The sequence below is a fragment of the Ochotona curzoniae genome, unplaced genomic scaffold, assembly GCF_017591425.1.
Source record: "Ochotona curzoniae isolate NIBS_2020 unplaced genomic scaffold, NIBS_Ocur_1.0 contig_46, whole genome shotgun sequence".
Lineage (NCBI taxonomy): Eukaryota > Metazoa > Chordata > Mammalia > Lagomorpha > Ochotonidae > Ochotona > Ochotona curzoniae.
The window spans coordinates 4,061,852-4,080,322 of NW_024466340.1; the positions used below are offsets into that span (position 1 = coordinate 4,061,852).

The window sequence follows — 18,471 nt, forward strand, 5'->3', positions numbered from 1 at the left end:
TCTGCCAGCTGCTGGGATAGCCGCTAATGGAGTGGAAGTGAACAGGAGAGGCTCTCTGCTGCCCTCAACTAGGAAACAGAAAGTCAAATTTAGAGGCTTTGGCTCCGCCCCCGCACCCTGAGGCTGAAGAAACTGAAACTCAAGTTTGGCAAGCCCACTCTTGCCCTACCCATTTGTGGTCACCCTCGGGACAGTGCACCCAGGAACTTCAGGGATGCAACGTGCAGCCCCTGGAGTCATGAGCCCAGGGCCCAGCTGTGCAGTCTTCACACCTGTGAGATGTGTGTGGCCTCGAACTACGGCCTGTGCCCGTGATGCACGATTTCCCCAGCTGTGGGATGGGAGGCGATGGACCCAGCCTGGCCAGGGTGGCAGTGACAATCACCGAGGACGCATCTTTACAGGCGCTCACTGGGCAGCTTAGATTTCAGAGAGGGTGAACTCTGAGGACCTGTTGGGTCGGGGGAGCAGGGCTCAGACTCGGGGAGAGCCACAAGGAGGAGGTTTCCAGGCAAACCCAGGCTCTGCAGTGACCGGGGCCTAGGCTTCAGTGCACACACACCTGCAGGGCCCCTAGAGGCCCTTACCCCACCTGGCAAGGATGATATGCGCAGCTGCCACACTCACTCACACACAAGTTGTGTCCCCAGGGGCGGCCCAGGATCCAGCCCTTTTCTGCTGGGCTGGGTTGGGGGGTTTGACTCCCATTTGGTTGAGATGGGGGACCTGGAGTTTGGGCCACGTATATTACAGATCTTTTGTGTGAAGTTATTTTTTTTTAACTGAAGAAGAGAATTATTTATTTTTATTGGAAAGGCAGACATACAGATAGGAGGAGAAACAGAGAGGAAGATTCCCCGTCCAATGACTCACTCTCCACACGGCTGCAATGGTCGACCGCTGGAGCTGCACTGATCCAAAGCCAGGAGCCAGGAACCTCCTCCAGGTCTCCCATGTGGGTTCAGGGTCCCAAGGCTTTGGGCCATCCTCAACTGCCTCCCCAGTTCGCAAGCAGGGAGCTGGATGGCAAGTGGGGCCACTGGGATTAGAATTGGTGGCCATACGGCGAGGGCTTTAGCCGCTAGGCCATGGTGCCGGGCCCTATCCCATGGACTTTCAAGTAAAGTACATTTTCCTCCTGCATGTGGTGGGCCTCATCTAAGCTGTTGAAGGCTCTAACAGAAAAACTGGTGACCTGCCCCCAGGAGGTGGGGACCCTGCCAGCTGGTGCCCATGGCCCTTGCACAGCCAATTCCTTAAACTCAATCTCTCTTCGTGTACATCTGAGCCCTGCTGATGGTCTGAGAGCCCTGACTCATGCTTGTGTCCATTAAGAGTCTTCCCTGTCCTTGGCCAGTGTGCACCACCACACCGAGAGATGGGCAGGCCGGGCGGCAGTCCCAGGGCTCAGAGAGGTGCAGACACTTGGCCAAGGTCACACAGCCAGCAAAGTGTCTGGTCAGGTTCCACTCCAACTTACTGCTTGACTCCAACGCCCATGGTTCACTTCTCAATATATATATATATTTTAAAACAAAAGGCATGTCTTTATTCCATTCTCCTGCCGTCTGCTTTAGCAGGACACAACCCAGGCACCTGAGCCAGCGCCTCAGTCAGGAGCTCAAATATATGCTTTTTGTTATTAGGAAAAAAAATGTTTTTGAATGATAGAAAATTTGTCAGTTGAATATGAAGAATTCCCCTACACCCGTGCAAAACATTCAACATACTCTGTTCATTCTCTTTCAAATTTTTTTAAAAAGTTATTTTATTTAAAAGGCAGAGTTTAAAAAAGTGAGGGAGAAAGTGGGAGACAGATCTTTCCGACTGCTGGTTCATTCCCCACATGGCTGCAAGAATTCCACCTGGAACTCCCATGTGGGTCTGGGGTCCAAGCACTCGGGCCACCCTCTGCGGCCAAGCCAGCTGATCCGCATGCCCCTCCGGCTAAGTCTCTCAGCTGACAGGTCCTAGGGTGCCCAAGATGCACCCTGCAGACTGCTGGGTACCACTTCCCCCCTGCATCCAGGCCAGGCGTTTGTAATCAGTCATTTCACATACTGTCTCACGGCAGACATCACTAATCGGTTGGGTCATTTTTCTCAGCTGAATGCGCACCTGTCAGAATCCTTCATAGTGGTGCAGGTGGTCACTGCAAGTGGAGGGTGCTGGTGTGGATGGACAGGGGGATGCCAGGGAGCAGGGAGGCATTCTCAGCAAGGAAGAGGAGAGGGAGGTGATGGAGAAGCTGGAAACACAGGTGGGTATCCAACCACAGGACCTGGGCCTCAGGGTGCAGGCCATGGAGGCTGCTGAGGTCCCCGATAACAGGTGATGTTTAAGGCAACTCCATGGGACTGAGGGCCAAGCTGGGAAGTGAAAAGGTCAGATGGAGCAGAGCAGCAGCCCTCCCTGCTACATGCACACTGAAGTGCAAGCCACAGGGCACACTGCACCTTGCCCACCCCAAGGGCCGGTGTCCGTCCAGTGCAATGGCTGACAGTCTTCACACAGCGGGCTGGGAGGAGGAGTCAGAAAACACAGGGATTACTCTCCGACCTTCCTGTAGGAGCTGAGCCCCTTGTACCACCAGAGATAGGAAACGGAGCCTCAGGGGCACTCCTGGAGGGGTGCCTGGGCCCCTGCCCACTCAGAAGGAGCATGCCCCTCCCCTGTCCACATTGCCCATTCCTTTCACATCACCATCTCTCACCTTCACTGGCCACGGCTGGATGGGGGTGCCGTCCCTGTCCGTACAGCACAGGGAGGACATGCAGTTGGCCGCCTCCTGGGCCAGCAGGTCCCAGCGGTCATTTTGGCCCAGGATGCCTGTCGGGTCGGCTGGATCCAGGATGATGGGCCTACAATTCCCAAACATGGTCAGTCTCATTTCCAGTAACTTCTGGGCATCTGTCTGTTGTTGGCTGAACTATTTTCTCCTCTCACCTAACATCTTACAGGGGCTCAGGGCGGGACTGAGAGAACCCTCGGGGCTCCGGATCCACACTCGGGCAGGGTCAGAGAAGGAACTACGGTGAGCCACTTTGTCCCATGCTGCACCCACACAGACATTTTTAATCCATCACAGCACGGCTGCTCACCCTTTCTGCATGCAAAGCAGTCATCGTTAGTCACTCCTAGCATTGGTTCCCACAGGCCCTCACACGAACTGATGAGGGTTTTCTTTCCAGCTAAGTGAATCATGACCTCAGATTCCTTTCCAACACAGCCTTGTGGAAAGCTACCGGCCGCTGACTGGAGCCACCAGCAGGAATCCACAAAAAGTTTTCCTGTTATCTGGGTACCTGCTTCAGGGGCGGACTGAATCACCGGGGCTTGTACTTGGGGTCCTGTGCTTGGCCAGGTAACCCTGATTTGCAGGAGTGCAGGGATCTGGCTGCTCCTCCAGCCCTGAGAAGAGGGCATGGGCAGGAGGGAGGGACCTCAGACGGGAGGGGCTGCACATGGGGGGGAGGGAAGGGGTTCGAACCTAGGCTTCTCCAGCTGCAGTTTCAGGAAGTCGCTGATAGCCTGATCCTTTGGGCTGTAGTTCACAGTCCAGTAGATGCACAGCTCGCGGTACCGGGTGACCAGCTCCAGCACGGTGCGGAAGCCCTCGGCCATGCTGAATTGCACATCCCGCCCAGCTTGCTCCCAGGCGTACACTGTCAGGAGCTCCAGTGCGTGCTGAGGGGGCAGGGCGCCCCTTCCCTGGAGCATCTTTTCGCACTGAGGGGACCAGGAGAAGGAAGAGGAGGTATTGAACATGCAGGCAATGACAGGGTGTGGGCAGGAGGACCCCTCTCGCCTCCCCTAGAATTGGCAGAACAACCTCTACCATATTCCATGTGTCTTGTTATACACTGTCCTGGGGTACATGGCTACGTCGCCCCAATTTCCAAGTAAGAAAGCTAAAGTCCTCCAGGCCGGGACAGAAGCCTCTTCCTGCTCCACCAAGCCAGGGTCCAGGCATGTGGTCCAGAGGCGGAGCCCGGGGTCCCTGTGCATGCGTATGTGTGTGGGGAGGGGCAGGGGTGGTCCCTGAGCTGCACCTGCCGGTACCAGTGCTTCACTAAGCGGATGAGGCTCTTGAGCTTGGTGGGCCGGGAGGTGATGAAGTCACGCTGCAGCTCGGTGAAGCAGGTGGAGTACTCGCCCGGTTGGTTGCAGCTGCGGATGAGGTCTGTGTAGACCTTGGAGCTGGGCTTCGAGCCGGTGACCATCTGGCCTGTAGAGGGGAAGAGGGGGGAGATTACTGCCACCTCCCTCTTTGCTACAGGGGCCCTGGTGGGACCAACTACTGGATGACTCCTGGCCCCTTGCACTTAAGGGTGGTGTGCGCCCCCAGAAGCCCAGAGGGTGTTTTCAGGAGGCACACAGATGTGGCACAAGCAGAAAGAGGCTGATACCTGGTACGTTCAAAGGGCACCGGGCACACAGAAGGTGCCTTCATCGGAGGAGTGAAGAAACAGGTTTGTCTGGGCAGGTGGCCCAGCATGGCGGGGTATTGCTGGGACCAGAACCAGAAGCACTGCCAATGAGCAAAAGGCACTCTTCTTCTCTCCAGTTACTTGGCGGAAGAGTGGTGCTGCGATCCCACATTCCCACATCCATAATGTCCACCGGGGGAACAGGGTGGCCCGGCTGTGCCGTGCACAGCCACCCCATAGTTTCTGCTCAGACTTCCCCTGCTCAGGACCGGGCTGAGGCTCTCTCACCTAGCGCATCAAAGGCTGGCAGCACGTCGAAGTCCACGCTGTGGTCCAGCATGGTCTTTGACGTCAGCGAGAAGCTCAACACGCGGGGGTTCTTCCATTTGGAGATCTCGAACTTGACCTCAAACTGCTGCTCCTTCTGGCAGGCCTCCAGCTGGGTTCGAATCTCTGAGATGATCTCGGCTCGCATTCTCCCCTGCTCGTTGAACTGGCTGAAGCAGCTGAGAAACACCACCAGGTCGGCATCCGAGCGGCCCTGCAGGACTGTACCTTTGGCCGAAGAGCCGCCCTGGAAAAGACACGGCAGGCAGTTTTGAGCCCTGGAGTCACGGCCCCCTGCCTGTGGGTTCTGGATGCCAGAGTTAGCAATCTGCTGTGTGACTTGAGGCAGGTCCTGTGCCATCTCTGGTCCATATCTCTAACATGGCATGATGATGAGGAGGAGGAAGAGGAGGACGTTTTGAACCCTTGGGAAGCACAGAACTTCCCATCCTGTCATGTATGGAGGCTGGAGGGGGACTTTGGAGTTTTCCATTCTTTACTATTTAGTCTGTGGTTCTCCCAAGCCTGTGGCAAGCTTTCAATATGACCGAGTGGTTGGCCACCTCCCCAGTGGCCATGACTGACTGTTCGCTGGCATGGAGCTGGCACAGTTGGGTACTTTCTAAGCCCCTCTGTGAGTCCTGGGTAAAACTGTGGTGGAGGACTGTGAGCCAAGCCCCGTCTCAGGTAAGGACCAGGGAGGGGAAGGTGTTTGCCTGGAGCCACACAGCCGATGGCAGGCCTGAGTCTCTTCGCCCACCAGAGCTTGGTCAAATTCTCACCAGAGCTGCCCTGAGTCTCCCTGGATCTCTCCAGCTGTGGACTGGGATTGGGGCTAGTGCTGTGCCCCCTGGGTTGAGCTGCCTGGTTTTCTTGGTGGGAAACCTGTACTTCCCCCACCCTCTGCCCTGGACATCTGAGAGGGGCATACGCTACCACATGACTTGGGCATGGCCAATCAAAGGCACTCTTTGGTTCAGGACCAATGAGATTTGGTTCCAAGACTGTTGAGAAAAAACAAATTGCTCCTGATGGAAGCTTGGAGCTTCCCTGGACTACAGGCTGCTAAAAGTTTGTCCAAGCTGAGAACTGCAGAGAACAGCTGGGTCCTAGTGACCCTGCATGGCTCCGGGATCCAGCTGTGCCTTTGAAGGCTGAGCTAGAACAAGGGTTCCCATGGTGCCAGCCCACATGTGGCATTGCTGCACCTTTTTGGTGAGGCATCACTGGTAGCAAACCAGCCCTTAGCAGCTCCCTAGCACCAGGCCCTCTGTCAGTCAACCAGGAGCACGCGGTAACCACTTCTCTATGCCTAGCCTTGCACTGGCTGTGAGAAGGACCAGACCTCGGCCTGGCCTGGGGATGGGGGGTGGGAGGGAGGAGAAAGGACTGAGTCATGAACTTGCAGGACCCTGCCTGGCAGCAGGGATTCCTCACCTTGACCACCTTGAGTACTCTGGTGGACGAATTCTGGAAGCAATTTTCCCGCAAGAAGGAGCAGATGACATCGACGGCCTTGTTTACTTGCGCCAGGAACTGGCGGTTGGGCTGCAGGAATTCATGGATAAACCTGTCGAGGTCCCTGGCTGGGGTCTGGTAAAGCTGAGCTGCCTGGAGAGAGAGAGAGAGAGAGAGAGACACCCAGGAGGTGTCTTGAGATTGAACTCCCAGCATGCAGCCAAGCCCTGCCCCTCTCCCTGCTGTCCCTCAAGGGTCAGGCTACTACTGTCATCCCCTTTCCAGCCGGGTGGCAGATCCCAAAGTTGCATCCGAGGGACCAGCCTCAGTTTCCCCATTTTTAAACAGCACGAAGAGGTCTTGAGCATTCAACACTAGTTAGAAGACCCCACTGGACAATCACAGGTGGTTAGGACGGCACTGGGGCACCCACGTCCCACACTGGAGCTCTGGGTCCTAGGCTTGGCACTGCTCCTGCCAGTGAGCACCATAGGAGGCAACAGGTACTCATGTGTCTCCAGATGGAGTTCCTGGATCCTGGTTCAAGCCCAGCCCAGCCCTGCTTGCATGTATTTGGGGAGTAAATTGGTGGATGGGAGATGTTTTTTTTTTTTTCTCTTTCTCCTTCTGCTTCTCAAATACACAAACATTTTCACAATCATTTCTGCTATGACCTGGATGTGGTTAGTCCAACAGGGGGTCTCATGTGTTGGAGACTTGGTCCTGGGTATGTCGGGACCTTTAAGAGGCAGAGCCTAGCCTTCTGTCTCCTGGCACTCCAGAAAGAAAGACAGGTCACCAGCTGCCCCCTTGGAGCCTCCTGCAAAAATTCAGCCCCAAAGACGCTGGCTGCATTACACAGGGCCAAGTGATTTTTCTGGAGTAGATTCTCCAAGATGCCAACACTAGGGAAAATTCTGCCGGCTCTCTGTATATCAAGGGCTTAGACTTATGGGGAAGATTGCCAAGAGGGGGTGCCTAGCAAGAAGTCTTCGGGGCTCCTGAAAGGTGGTTCTTTATTTGGTTTCTAGCTTTGCCTTTCAGGATTCACTCCATGTTGTTTTCTCCACATCAGCCATGACCAGACTGGATGCTACTCACGGGGCCACCTGATCCTGAACCATACGTACCTTCCCAACTGTCAGCTGTCAGTCAACCTTTCCATTCTCAAGAAGCTCCTCCCAGGGGCCCGAGCAAATGTAAGGAAAGCAGACGCCTGCCGGGCCTGCCGGGCCTGCTGCGCCCTGCCCTGCCTGCCCCGCCCTGCCCTGCCTGCCCTGCCTGCTGAGAGCTCCGGAACCATGAACTATAACTTTTCCATGTAAAGTTAAGCTGCTTCAGGCATTTCATAGTAGTAACAGCAAACAAACTGGAGCTGCCCATGGCCTAGGTCTCAGGTGGGTTTCCCTAGAAGCAGGAGCGACGATGCTCAGGCTTGTGAGGAATTGCAGTAGTGCCCACAGGAGAAGGGCAGGAAGGGGGGCAAAGATGGGGGTGGCTAAAGAGGGTGGGGAACAAGCTTGGAGAGGTTGGGAGCTGAGCTGAGCAGAGCATCAAGTGCATCCATCACAGCGCTGGTCCCACCCTGAGACAACACTGGGCCATCTGCATCCCCGGCTGGCCCAGAACCACCTTTGTGTTTCATGCAGGTCTCTAAAGAAACCAGCAGCATCCAGTGCTTTCTGCAGCTGCAGAGTCAGGCACCAACAGGCAAGCGGCACCCAGGGGAGACGCACCAATAGCTCGCACCACTCCAGGACCCCTGTCCATCGCTTACCATCACATCCCAGGGCTGCACAGCCGTCCCGTCTCTGTTCATGATGCAGGTGTGCGTCCTCAGGGCTGCTGCTTCTTGGGTCAGCAGCTCCCAGTTGCCCTGGGCCACATTCCAGGTGGGGTCAGCAGGGTCCAGGATCAAGGGTCTAGGGACAGAAGGATGGGTAGGGCATGTGGGAGTCAGCAAGGGAGCATGGTTGGGGTGGGGGGAGGCAAGGGAGGTGCAGCAGGAAGGAGTGTGAGGGCTAGGAAAGGTCTTAGGGCCTCAAAGTCAGCTTGGCCAACTGCAAAAGGGGCCTTTATCAAAGCTATGGCTGGCCCTTTAATTTGAGAGGCGACTTTGTGTTGGGCCAAGATTTCCTTGAAGTCACGCTTCCTCAGCACAGTATTCAAAGGGGGTACAAGAGTGTCCCTTCTGGACATGCTGACTCCAGGGTAACGGGTGGAGGGAAGAGGGGGACAGGGATGAAGACAGCCAACAGGAGGATGTCTGCACCTGGCCTTCCGAAGCCCGCCAAGAAGGTGGGTTTGCACAACCGGGTCCTCAATGCTGTAGTTGACCATCCAGTAGACACACAGCTGCTGATGGCACTGGACGAGCTTCAGGACAGTGCACAGGCCCTCGGCCATGTTGAAACTGTTCTTCCGGCAACCCTGCTCCCACGCAAAGATGGTCAGGAGCTCCAGGGCATAGGCTGGGGGCAAAGCGGAGTGGTCCTTGGCGGCAACCTGCATCCCCCAAAGCCCAAGTTCAGTGGTGGGGGAGGGGATAGCAGCTAATTATCTATGGGAATGGGAGAGGGTGGCAGGTGCAGCAAAGCCACAGAAAGAAACTTGTAGATGAGCTAAGGGAGGCTTATATGTCAAAGGTCATTGCACTTGGGGGGAGGGTGGTCATGCCAGGTCACAGGACGAGCCAGGGCTCACACTTAGCTCGTGCTTCTTGGCTTCCTCTGAGGATTATATGGGGATGCTTGTACAAGAACAGAGGTGTGCAAGACACCCCTCTTGGTACCCTGACACCCATCCTTCCAGTTAGCAGTAGTGGGTGTTGACTGGGCGTCAAAGCCAGTTGGTATTTGGAGTGGCATCTAGGAAAGGAATTGTGAAGGATGCCAAGGACTGAGCAAAAAGCAGAGAAGAGCAAGAGCCAGAGCTTGAGGCTAGGGAGGGGCAGGCCCTTGGCTGTGCAAAGACTTGGACTGGCAGGTGAGAAGGTTCTCTCAGAGGCTTCCTGGGCTGAGCAGGAAATGGGGGCTCCCACTGGGGGTGGCCAAAAAGAACCAGCAGGAAGGAGGCATCCAGGTAGGCGAGGAGTGGATTGGCAAAGGCAGTTGCCATGGAAACAGCTGCTTCCGGGGAGGAACAAGGAGGCTCTGACCTGGCGGTACCAGTGCTTGACCAGCAGGATGAGGTTCTTGAGCTTGGCCGGCCTGGTGTTCACGAAGCTCCGACGTAGCTCTGCGAAGCAGGCCGCGTGCTCGCCATCCTGGCAGCCACTGCGGAGCAGGTCGGTGTAGACCTTGGGCGCGGGTTTGGCACCAGCACGGAGCTGCCCTGGGTGGGAAGTGTGACACACATGGAGTGTGTGAGTCTGAGGACCCCCACCCCCATTGTCATCCACCCACCATCATTGTGCGATTCAACATTAATTATGTCCTATGGCAACCAGTGACCCACGATAACGCTGAGAGACAATCAGAACTACAGTTTGTTAGCATCAAATATGAACTGGATGCATTTTTCAACAACAAATTCTCCATCTCGTCCTGAGAAAGCTGCCTTGCATGGTGGCCAGGGATGAGCTGGGTTCAGATGCAAGCTGTGTGGCTTTGCTTCTCTGGGCATGTGGGTCTCTCCTATGTAAGCAGGCTCACCAGCAGCACCTGCCCATAAGACTGAGATGAAAACCATGTGCCAAGTGCCAGAACCATGGCTGCCATTGATGTCACCTCCCAGGAGAAAATGCCAGAGCAGAGAAAGGAGGCTGTCATGAGACTGGGCTTTTCCAAGAAAGGTAACTTCTAAAGGTCACCCCATAGCAGAGACGCTGACCCAATGCTCTGGTGGTGGGATGGGGTGCGGGAGCAGAGGGGAGGGAAGTTCCAACCTGTGCCTGGCTGGAACTGGGGCCCCGATCCTGCACTGGCTGTGGCTGTGAAGCTGGAACACACAGTGTCCGTGCGCCCAGGAAAATGGGTCTGGGGAGTGACAGCATGAAGTGCCCGGAAGATGAGTAAAAGGCATGGAACACAGCTCAAAGCAAGACATTATCTGTTCAGAGGCCAATTTCTCCAAACCAGCCTCAGGAATATCCCCAGAAAAGGGACCAAAAGCCCAAGTTCCCTACACACTGTGGAATTTACAACAATAGCAAAGACAAACTGGAGCTGGCAGAGGGTTAAAGTCCCAGACGCCAGCATCCCATAGCAGAGTCCAGGCTGCTCCACTTCTGATCCAGCTCCCTGCTAATGTGCCTGGGAAAGCAGCGGATCTTGGACCCCACCAATGTGGGACATCCAGGTGGAGTTCCTGGCTCCTGGCTTCAGCGTGGCCAGGCCCTAGCCAGTGAGGCCATCTGGGGAGTGAACCACAGATGGAAAAAAAAAAATTCTTTCCCTCCTTCTCTCTTTGTAGCTCTCCCTTTCAAATTTAGAAAATAAATAACCTCCAAATAGTAAACACAGAACTATCCAGAATGACAAGGAGAAATGGAAGAATTTCCATGGAGGCAGGAGGTTTCGCTGATAGAAAAAACAAACACTTAAAAATGCATTCCTAAGTCACAGATATCTTGAAGGAAGATAGGATTTGATGGTGATAATTCAGATTTCTCTAAGGTTGGTCAAGTACAGGACTGAGGACCACAAAGGACAGCAAAGGCCCCTGCGTTATGGGCTCCCTGGGTCCCTGTCGCCCCCCAGGGCCCAAGCAGGGCGTTCTTACCCACAGCATCAAAAGCGGGCAGCAGCCTAATGCCCACGCAGCTTTCCGGAGCAGTGGACACCAGCTGCAAACACAGAGCCCTGGAGCTGTTCTGCTGAGGGAAGCGCAGGCTCAGCCCGGGCCCCAGGTCCCCACACCAGGACTCCAGCTGTGCCCGCATGTCGGCCAGGACGCCTGCACAGCCAGTGCGCTGGTCTTCATAGCCCGAGAGGCAGTTGAGGAAGATGACGAGTTCCACGTCACAGTCACCCTTGAGGTCGGTTCCCCGGCCGAATGAGCCCCCCTGTGGAGAGCAGCACAGCTCAGAGAGGGGTCAGGACAGCCAAAGAAGTTCATCAGTCCATCACCCTCCTAAAAACTTATGCTGGGAGTGGGGCCTCAACAGGGCAGCCTGCCAAGGCTCTGCATCCAGGTTGCACCTGCCTGCACCTGCCTCCCGATGTAGAAAGTCTGAGCAAAGTCAGGTGACTGGGTAAGGAAGGGGATGTGGAGTGGCTACCAGGCATTTCAGCTACACGTGCATAGCTGCACCGATCGAGGGCCAGAGGCACACGGGGCTTGCAGGTGCTCTTTGCTGAGCTGTCTGCAATGATCCATGAGTTGCAGGCTCATGGATGGACCCAACAAATATTTACAAAGCACTGACATACTTGTCGCAGGAATGAATCCATGGATGGGCAGAGTCATGTGCCATGATATACGTGAGCGGATCAAAAGTTTCCGCTTACCCTCCAGCTGGGGGAAGGGAAGCAGGGCCAGCTAGAGGGAATGAGAGGGGTTGATAAAATGCTAGAAGCAAACAGAGCAGGAAGTAGGGGATGGTTGTGCAATAGAGACTCAACTAGAGCTGGTGGCCTCCAGAGAAGCGCCAGTGCCTGGGGATTGAAGAAGGGGGGAGAGCTGAGCAGGTGGAGAAAGAGAGGCACAGCAAGAGGAAACAGCCAGACAGGAGGCCTGGATTGTGCTGAGCAGCCCGGGGCCAGCGTGCAGGAAAAGTGGAAGGGAGCCCAGGGCTGTGGCGAATTGCATGCTGGGAAACTGGGGAAGACTTGGAGCCGAGCAGGAGAGGAATCTGATGATTGTCATAATGGCTTTAAAAAGCCATTTTTAAAAAAGTCCAGGGGCCTCCATACACAGCTGGTCCCAATTTAGGGTTGTTTGATTTTTCCAGTGGTGCCAACGTGGGACGCTCCGTTGAACGTGCAGTGAATGACTTGAGCTACTCAGCAGGCCCAGCACGGTGCGCAGGCCCTGGGCCAGGCTGAAGGCGTCCCGCCTGCAGCCCTGCAGCCAAGCTTGACCGTGCCCAAGCACAGGCCAGCTGGGTGGATCTGTGTTCTGAGCACGTTCTCTAAGGCTAAGCCATAGCGTTTAGCAGCTGCAGCGTTTGGGGTGCATTTTCGAGTTCAGATATTTTCGATAGACCACGGGCTCACTGGGATGGCAGTTCACCTGTCAGCATCCAGGCAGCAAAGCAGGCCTGCAGCAGCAGCAGCATCCACGCGACCTCACCACTGCCGGTCCTGCTCCCCTCCTACCGCAGTCCCCACACACCTGCCACACTCACCTTGCTCACCCTGGAGGCCTTGTGAGCACACTTTTCTCGCAGGCAGCGCAGGATAGAATCAATGGCCTTTTTCACCTGCTCCTGGAACTGCGTGCTTGGCTTCAGGTGCTCCTGGATGAAGCGGTCCAGCTCCTTGGAGGGCACCTGGGACAGATCCCAGGCCAGCCCCGCGGTGGAGCAGCGGGTGGCACCGGCTGCCTGCGAGGGGCCTGGAGCTGGGCCGTGGGGCTGCTTGCTCCTTGGCATTGGCTGTACAGCACGGACGCTGTTGCTGACCTCAGGCGTCCCTTGATCAGGGTTGCGTTGGATGGGGTGGCCCAAAGCTGAGCACCCGGCACTCGGAAGGTCCTGGCAGGGGATGGGAGCCACTGGTCACCTGGCTTCCACATCTACCCAGGCTCAGCCCAGCACTCCCCTTCGTACAAGGAAGTAAGTGAGGCTAGAGATGGGGTTGGGAGAGCCATGGCTGGCCCCTACAGGGTACCTGCAAGTGGACCACAGAAAGGCGCCTTTCTAGGGGTATCTAGAAACTTCTGGAAAATGCAGGTGCTCTGTCCCTTGGGTCAGCTAGTGCTGACCTACCCCCCACTGTTCAAGTCCACTAAGCATCGCAGAGGCCCTGCCCCCACTCACTGGCACCTCCCAGGGCTGCACAGGGTCTCCATTCGCCTGCAGAAAGCACGGGTGGTGACAGCAGGACTCCGCCTCCCGGGCCAACATGTCCCAGCACCAGGTGATCCCGCTGCCCACATCCCACGTGGGGTCGGCTGGATCTAGGATGACAGGCCTGCAAGCACAGAGACATAGGGGGTTCTGCTTGGTAGGAGGGTCAGATCGAGGGGTGCTGGGGGCAGGCAGGTCGACCTGCTTCCAAGCCGGACTCTGTGGCTTCTGAGCAGCGCCCTGGGGGGACGCCTGCCTAAACAACAATTCCTGTTGTGACCGGCTGTCCCTCAGTAGTTCATGTGGAACTGTGGTCTCGGTCCTGACACCCAAGATGCTAGGATTGTCTGCTGGGGACTCGGGTCACACCCAGGGATTTAGCAGTGTCATTCCTAATAACATCAGGGCACTTGGAAAGCCGCATGGAATGTGAGTTAAAAGAGGAGTTTGTGGGCTTGGCGCTGTGGCAGAGCAGGCAAAAGCCACTGTCTGTGGAGCCAACGTTCCTATGGGAACGGGTTTGAAAGGTGGAGGTTCCACTTCTGATCTAGCTCCCTGTTAATGTGCCCGGGACCCAAATGGGATGTCATTGTCACAGGTGGTAGCTTAACTTGCCATATCACAATGCCAGCCCCACCTTAGTATGTTTTAAAGGAATCTTTCAGGTGACTATTCTACCATGGGTCTGGGCTATACTGTAGGAATCAGATGTGCACACTTCCCCACCCCGCCACCTGAGCCCTGGGCCAGGAGGGATGAGTTCTCTGTCTCCAGGTCCAAGGGCAGCAGCGCAGGTTGGGGCTTCAGTAGGTACCTGGGCCTCTGCAGCTGGCTCTGCACAAAGTGTGCCACTGCAGGGTCCTCTAAGCTGTAGCTGACCGTCCAGAAGATACACAGCTGCCCATAGTGCTGCAGCAGGCCCAGCACGGTGCGCAGGCCCTGGGCCAGGCTGAAGGCGTCCCGCCTGCAGCCCTGCTCCCAAGCAAAGATGGTCAGCAGCTCCAGGGCGTAGGCCGGGGGCAGCGGAACCCCCCCTGCCACCTGGGGGAACACCTGGGAAAAGGCGGGGCCTGAGGTCAAAGGAGGACGGGGCAGGAAGTTGGGGAGCTCCCTGAAGCCTCAAGGGGGTGGTTGGGGCTGGGGCGGGCCGGACATTCTACAAGATGAGCCTGTATAGGCACCCAGAGTGCCCAGGGTGCCTGGCCTTTCTTTGCTGTAGGAACTCACTTGAGGGGACTCAAGAAGGGAATCAAGTTTCCACCTGCAGCAGGGGAAGTGTCTTGACCCATCCTTCCTGTCCCTCTGGCCCCAGCATCCCCACACGATGCTCTTCTCTGTACCCTGTCCTGGAGTTTTCTATGTACCAGGGGGGACTGACTCACACCATGGCAAGCAACCCAGGTCTCGGGATAGGTGGGCAGCTAGGAAGTGGACATGTCCCCCTCCCTGAAGGCGTCTCAAGCCACATGCCCCCAGTGGCATCTTACCTGGCGGTACCAGTGCTTGACCAGCAGGATGAGGTTCTTGAGCTTGACCGGCCTGGTGTTCACGAAGCTCCGACGTAGCTCTGCAAAGCAGGCCGCGTGCTCGCCACCCTGGCAGCCGCTGCGGAGCAGGTCGGTGTAGACCTTGGGCGCGGGTTTGGCACCAGCACGGAGCTGCCCTGGGTGGGAAGAGCGCTGTGTGGGGGAGGGCACCGAGGAGGCATGGTGTGGGGTAGCATTGGTGCTGAACTCAGCTCAGGGCTCTTGGAGAGAAGCGGCAGAATCTGGGTTCAGTGCTGAGAGGGGAGAGCCTGGAACTTTCCAAGGAGCAGCCAGGAAGAGCTGCTATGCTGAATCCAGTGGGGATATGATGGGTGTCTCTTGCTCCTAAGGCAGGCAGCTCCCAGGGACCTGGCCACAGAGCCATCAGGTCCTGAGGGCTAAATGGAAAGGATGTTTCCCTGGTGACTCGGAGACACTCCGACCTGGCATCGACCTTCTCCCAGGCTCTGCAGGGTGGCCGTGGAACACTGCTCTGCAGGCCCTATGGTGCAGGTGCCATCGGGAACAGAATGCTGGAGAGACACGAGGCCAGCTGATCTGATCTCCTGGCTGTGAGCTGAATGTCCTTGGAGCACTGGCTACACTGGCAGGATACCATGCTGAGTGTCTGAATACAGCTCCCCCTGTTGCGTTTCCACCATCACTCCATGAGGCAGACATAATTCTTTGTCCCACCGTTCAGTTGAGCAAGTGGAAGCCCAGCAAAATTCCACGATTTGCCACACAGTTTCATAACCAGCAAGTGCCGGTGGCAGGGTAGGTGTTCACAGCCCCGTGGGCAGTGGGTATCTTTCCCTGTATCATGCCCCAGGATGTGGTTTTGGGAAAAGTTAACACTCCCCAAAAGACCCTGGGTGGCTACCACCCCAAACTGGCTATGTGGCCCTATACATCTCTGTGCTTGCCTCATCACAGCTTTCTTGGGGAGAATCAATGAAAAAAAAAAAAAAAGCTATGTTCCTGGTCCTAAGTCCTTGCTGAGCAGGCGGGGTCTGGGAAGTTTTGAAACTTCCGAAACTTTCTGAGCACCTGCTCAGACGTGGTGTCAGGTGGAAAACTCCACATTGTGCATCATACACAAAACTATTTAGCCTGCAGGATAATCAAATCACCTCCGGGCTTCATGTCTGGAAGTGTAGAGGAAGCTTAAGTAACTTTCTGTTTAGACTCAGTCCGATCGCCATATTCTGCCTCCCACTGCAGCTCCTGAGCACGGGGGGAAGCAGCAGGTAACGGCTCGGGCACTTTGGTCCCTGTCATCCGCAGAGGAGACTCCGACTCAGTTCTGGGCTCTTGGCCTTGGCCTGGCCCAGCCCCAGACATTGCAGGAATTTTGGAACTGAACAAGAAGAGACTTGGGGAAATCTCCCCTCACTGTCTTTCAGATAAGTCATCAACTGCAAAGTGGAAACACTATAAATAGCAGTGAGCATGCAAATAACCCTTCTCCTGCATTAGATATGCTAACAAACTTGTTCCTCATAGTAGTGCATTTAATTCGGACCCTATGAGAATTTGCTATCATGTTCACTGTCTCTCCTGGCCGTTTACATATGTCATCGCATTAAATTAAGCAGAGACATATTACCAAAGAGAATGCAAAAATTCTCTTGGCATTAGGAGATAAAAAATACAAGGTTTTGCTGGATTCTGCTTCTGTCCCGGGATCCTAGCTGCTGGCCGTAAACATCCACTTTGTCTTTGACAGAAAGGCTGGTGGGACCGCCCTAGGCAGTGGCTGAAGGAAGACATGAGATGTTGGGTGAGGGTCAGGCAACAGCATCAGGACCACAAAGCCATCGAGGGCTGGGGGATGCTTATTGAATAATTGGAATCTGAAGCCCCAACCCGCTTCTGACCCTGGGCTGGGTTGGGAATCCCTAACCTAGTGCGTCATAGGCAGGCACCAGGCTGACATCCATCCAGTTTTCCAGGTCGGTAGAGGTTAGCCGGAAGCGCAGGACTCCGGACACATTTTGCGTGGGGGACTCAAATCTCAGGCCCTGGCCTGGGTCCTGCCCCCATTGAGTCAGCAGCACCTCCAGCTCCCTGAGCACCTCGGCACCATGGGCCCTCTGGTCTTCGTAGCTCTTGAAGCAGTCGAGGAAGATGACAAGTTCAGAGTCGCAGCCACCCCTGAGAGCGGTGCCCCGGCCGTAGGAACCTCCCTGGGAAGAGAAAGTGACAACTTGGTATTCTCTGACCTAAGTGCATGGCCCGAGTGGGCTGCTGGGCAACTGGAGTGAGGTGTCACGGCTGCGTAGAGACTGCAGCCACACAGCAATGTGGGCTCGGGACAGCCAGTCTAAGTGTCCAAGACAGATGATCTTCTGTAAACCCAGGCCTTAGGAAAGTGGATAGTTAAACTTGAACTCAAGCTGTGGGATCATTGATGCTCTGGGTTACAGAGCCAGTGTCCCTGACTTTTGCAGCGATCAGGGTCCTTCTGCCCAGGGAATCCATCTGCCAGGTGCCCAGCTTGAAGTTTTCAGAAAGAAATTCCTAGGGCAGCCTAGGGTGTCTGCCACCTGCCGCTTGCTTCTGGCCTTGGTCAGAGATGGGGAGTGGCCGAGTGAGCTACACAGTGTTAACCCAGGAACAGGGTTTTCTGGGAGCCTCTTTCCTTTCAAATTGGGACACCCCTGATGCCCCCAGGTGATGGTGCCAGGCCCTTTGCTCCCAGCTCCCTGCCCCCACTCCTTCCCGGAGAAGCCTCAGCTCTCCACCCATCTCCTGATTCCTGCATTCACTCCTGGGACCCCTGAGCTCAGCCCAAACCTACCCCCACGGAGCTTGAGTGACACAACGGTGACCTGCATCAGAGATTGAACTCTGCCTGGCCTCTGTGTTCCCATTCAGAAAATGGGCGCTGCCCTCACTCAGTGCCAAGATTAAATGAGTTACCAGCCATTTAACGAGCCACTGCCGGCTTTCACCTCCCAATAAACTGGTATGTTATGACCACAAGAGAAGAATCATAACCTAGGGCCCGGCAGAGTGAGAGGTCAGTTTGGGTGTGAGGGGGAGCCCAGCAGTGAAGGGATGAGAACAGGTGCGGGCACAGACTCCCTGCGTGTGAACCTCGGCTGAGCTGTCTGCAAGGTTCAAATATGCTTCAAGTTCCCCAGCGGTCAAGGCCAGCTGCTGTGAGCCAGCAGGGCTGGTAGGGGCGGCGTGGGTCCGAGACACCCAGGGGGGTAGCACGGAGGATGCTACGGGACTCCGCCCCACGCCCAGGATGGTGCCACTGGCAGAAACCCTCTCCCGATTCCGGCTCTCACCTGAACTGTTTTCCGTACCCGCAGGGACGGAGGCCCCCGCTCCCGTAGGGTTGCTGCGAGGTTGCCTAGGGCACGCCGTGCGAGGCCCGTGAAGTTGCTCAGCGGTTGCAGGCTGCCCACCACCAGCTGGTCCAGGGCGGCGGCTGGCGTGCCGTACACGTCCATGGCTGTGGGCGCTGGCGCCTCTGGCATCAGATACTGGGGCGTGGGCGGCGCCCGGGTTTTCTGCTTTGCCCACTTTCGGTTTCATTTCTCATTCATCTCTTTTCCTCTTGCTCCTCCCCTTTTACCTCCTTCCCTTCTCCCTCCTCCTGCCCTCTCAGCCCCAGCTCACTGGAGTACAGCACGCCCAGACAGGGTGCGGCCACACAGCTATCACAGCCTGAGCTGCCCAGGGCGGCCTCAGGGGCGAGGGGGTCGCGGAGAGAATTGCGTAAGCCGAGCCCCTCCTCCCGTTCTTGCTGAAGGGTGTAGGC

The 18,471-nt window shown here is 56.1% G+C and overlaps 1 protein-coding gene across 1 annotated transcript; it reads right to left on the reverse strand.

Annotated features, from left to right (window-relative positions):
- Positions 1 to 1,744: 1,744 nt before the first annotated feature.
- On the reverse strand, positions 1,745 to 18,174 carry OAS3 (2'-5'-oligoadenylate synthetase 3). The gene is made up of 16 exons (XM_040986958.1): positions 17,996 to 18,174; positions 16,600 to 16,882; positions 14,655 to 14,830; positions 13,982 to 14,220; positions 13,138 to 13,291; positions 12,505 to 12,852; positions 10,938 to 11,220; positions 9,373 to 9,548; positions 8,488 to 8,720; positions 7,993 to 8,137; positions 6,195 to 6,368; positions 4,719 to 5,004; positions 4,053 to 4,228; positions 3,491 to 3,729; positions 2,714 to 2,861; positions 1,745 to 2,518 (listed from the first exon to the last, which is right to left on the reverse strand). Exons 1-16 carry the CDS (start codon positions 18,158 to 18,160, stop codon positions 2,507 to 2,509), a joined length of 3,237 nt encoding a protein of 1,078 aa, XP_040842892.1. The 5' UTR covers positions 18,161 to 18,174; the 3' UTR covers positions 1,745 to 2,506.
- Positions 18,175 to 18,471: the final 297 nt, after the last annotated feature.

Coding starts and splice junctions, on each gene's coding strand:
- OAS3 (XM_040986958.1), bottom strand. CDS start 18,160: ATGGACGTGTACGGCACGCCAGCCGCCGCCCTGGACCAGCTGGTGGTG. Junction 11,221..12,504: donor AGGCCTCCAGGGTGAGCAAG/GTGAGTGTGGCA, acceptor TGCTCTCCACAG/GGGGGCTCATTCGGCCGGGG. Junction 8,721..9,372: donor TCAAGCACTGGTACCGCCAG/GTCAGAGCCTCC, acceptor TGGGGGATGCAG/GTTGCCGCCAAGGACCACTC.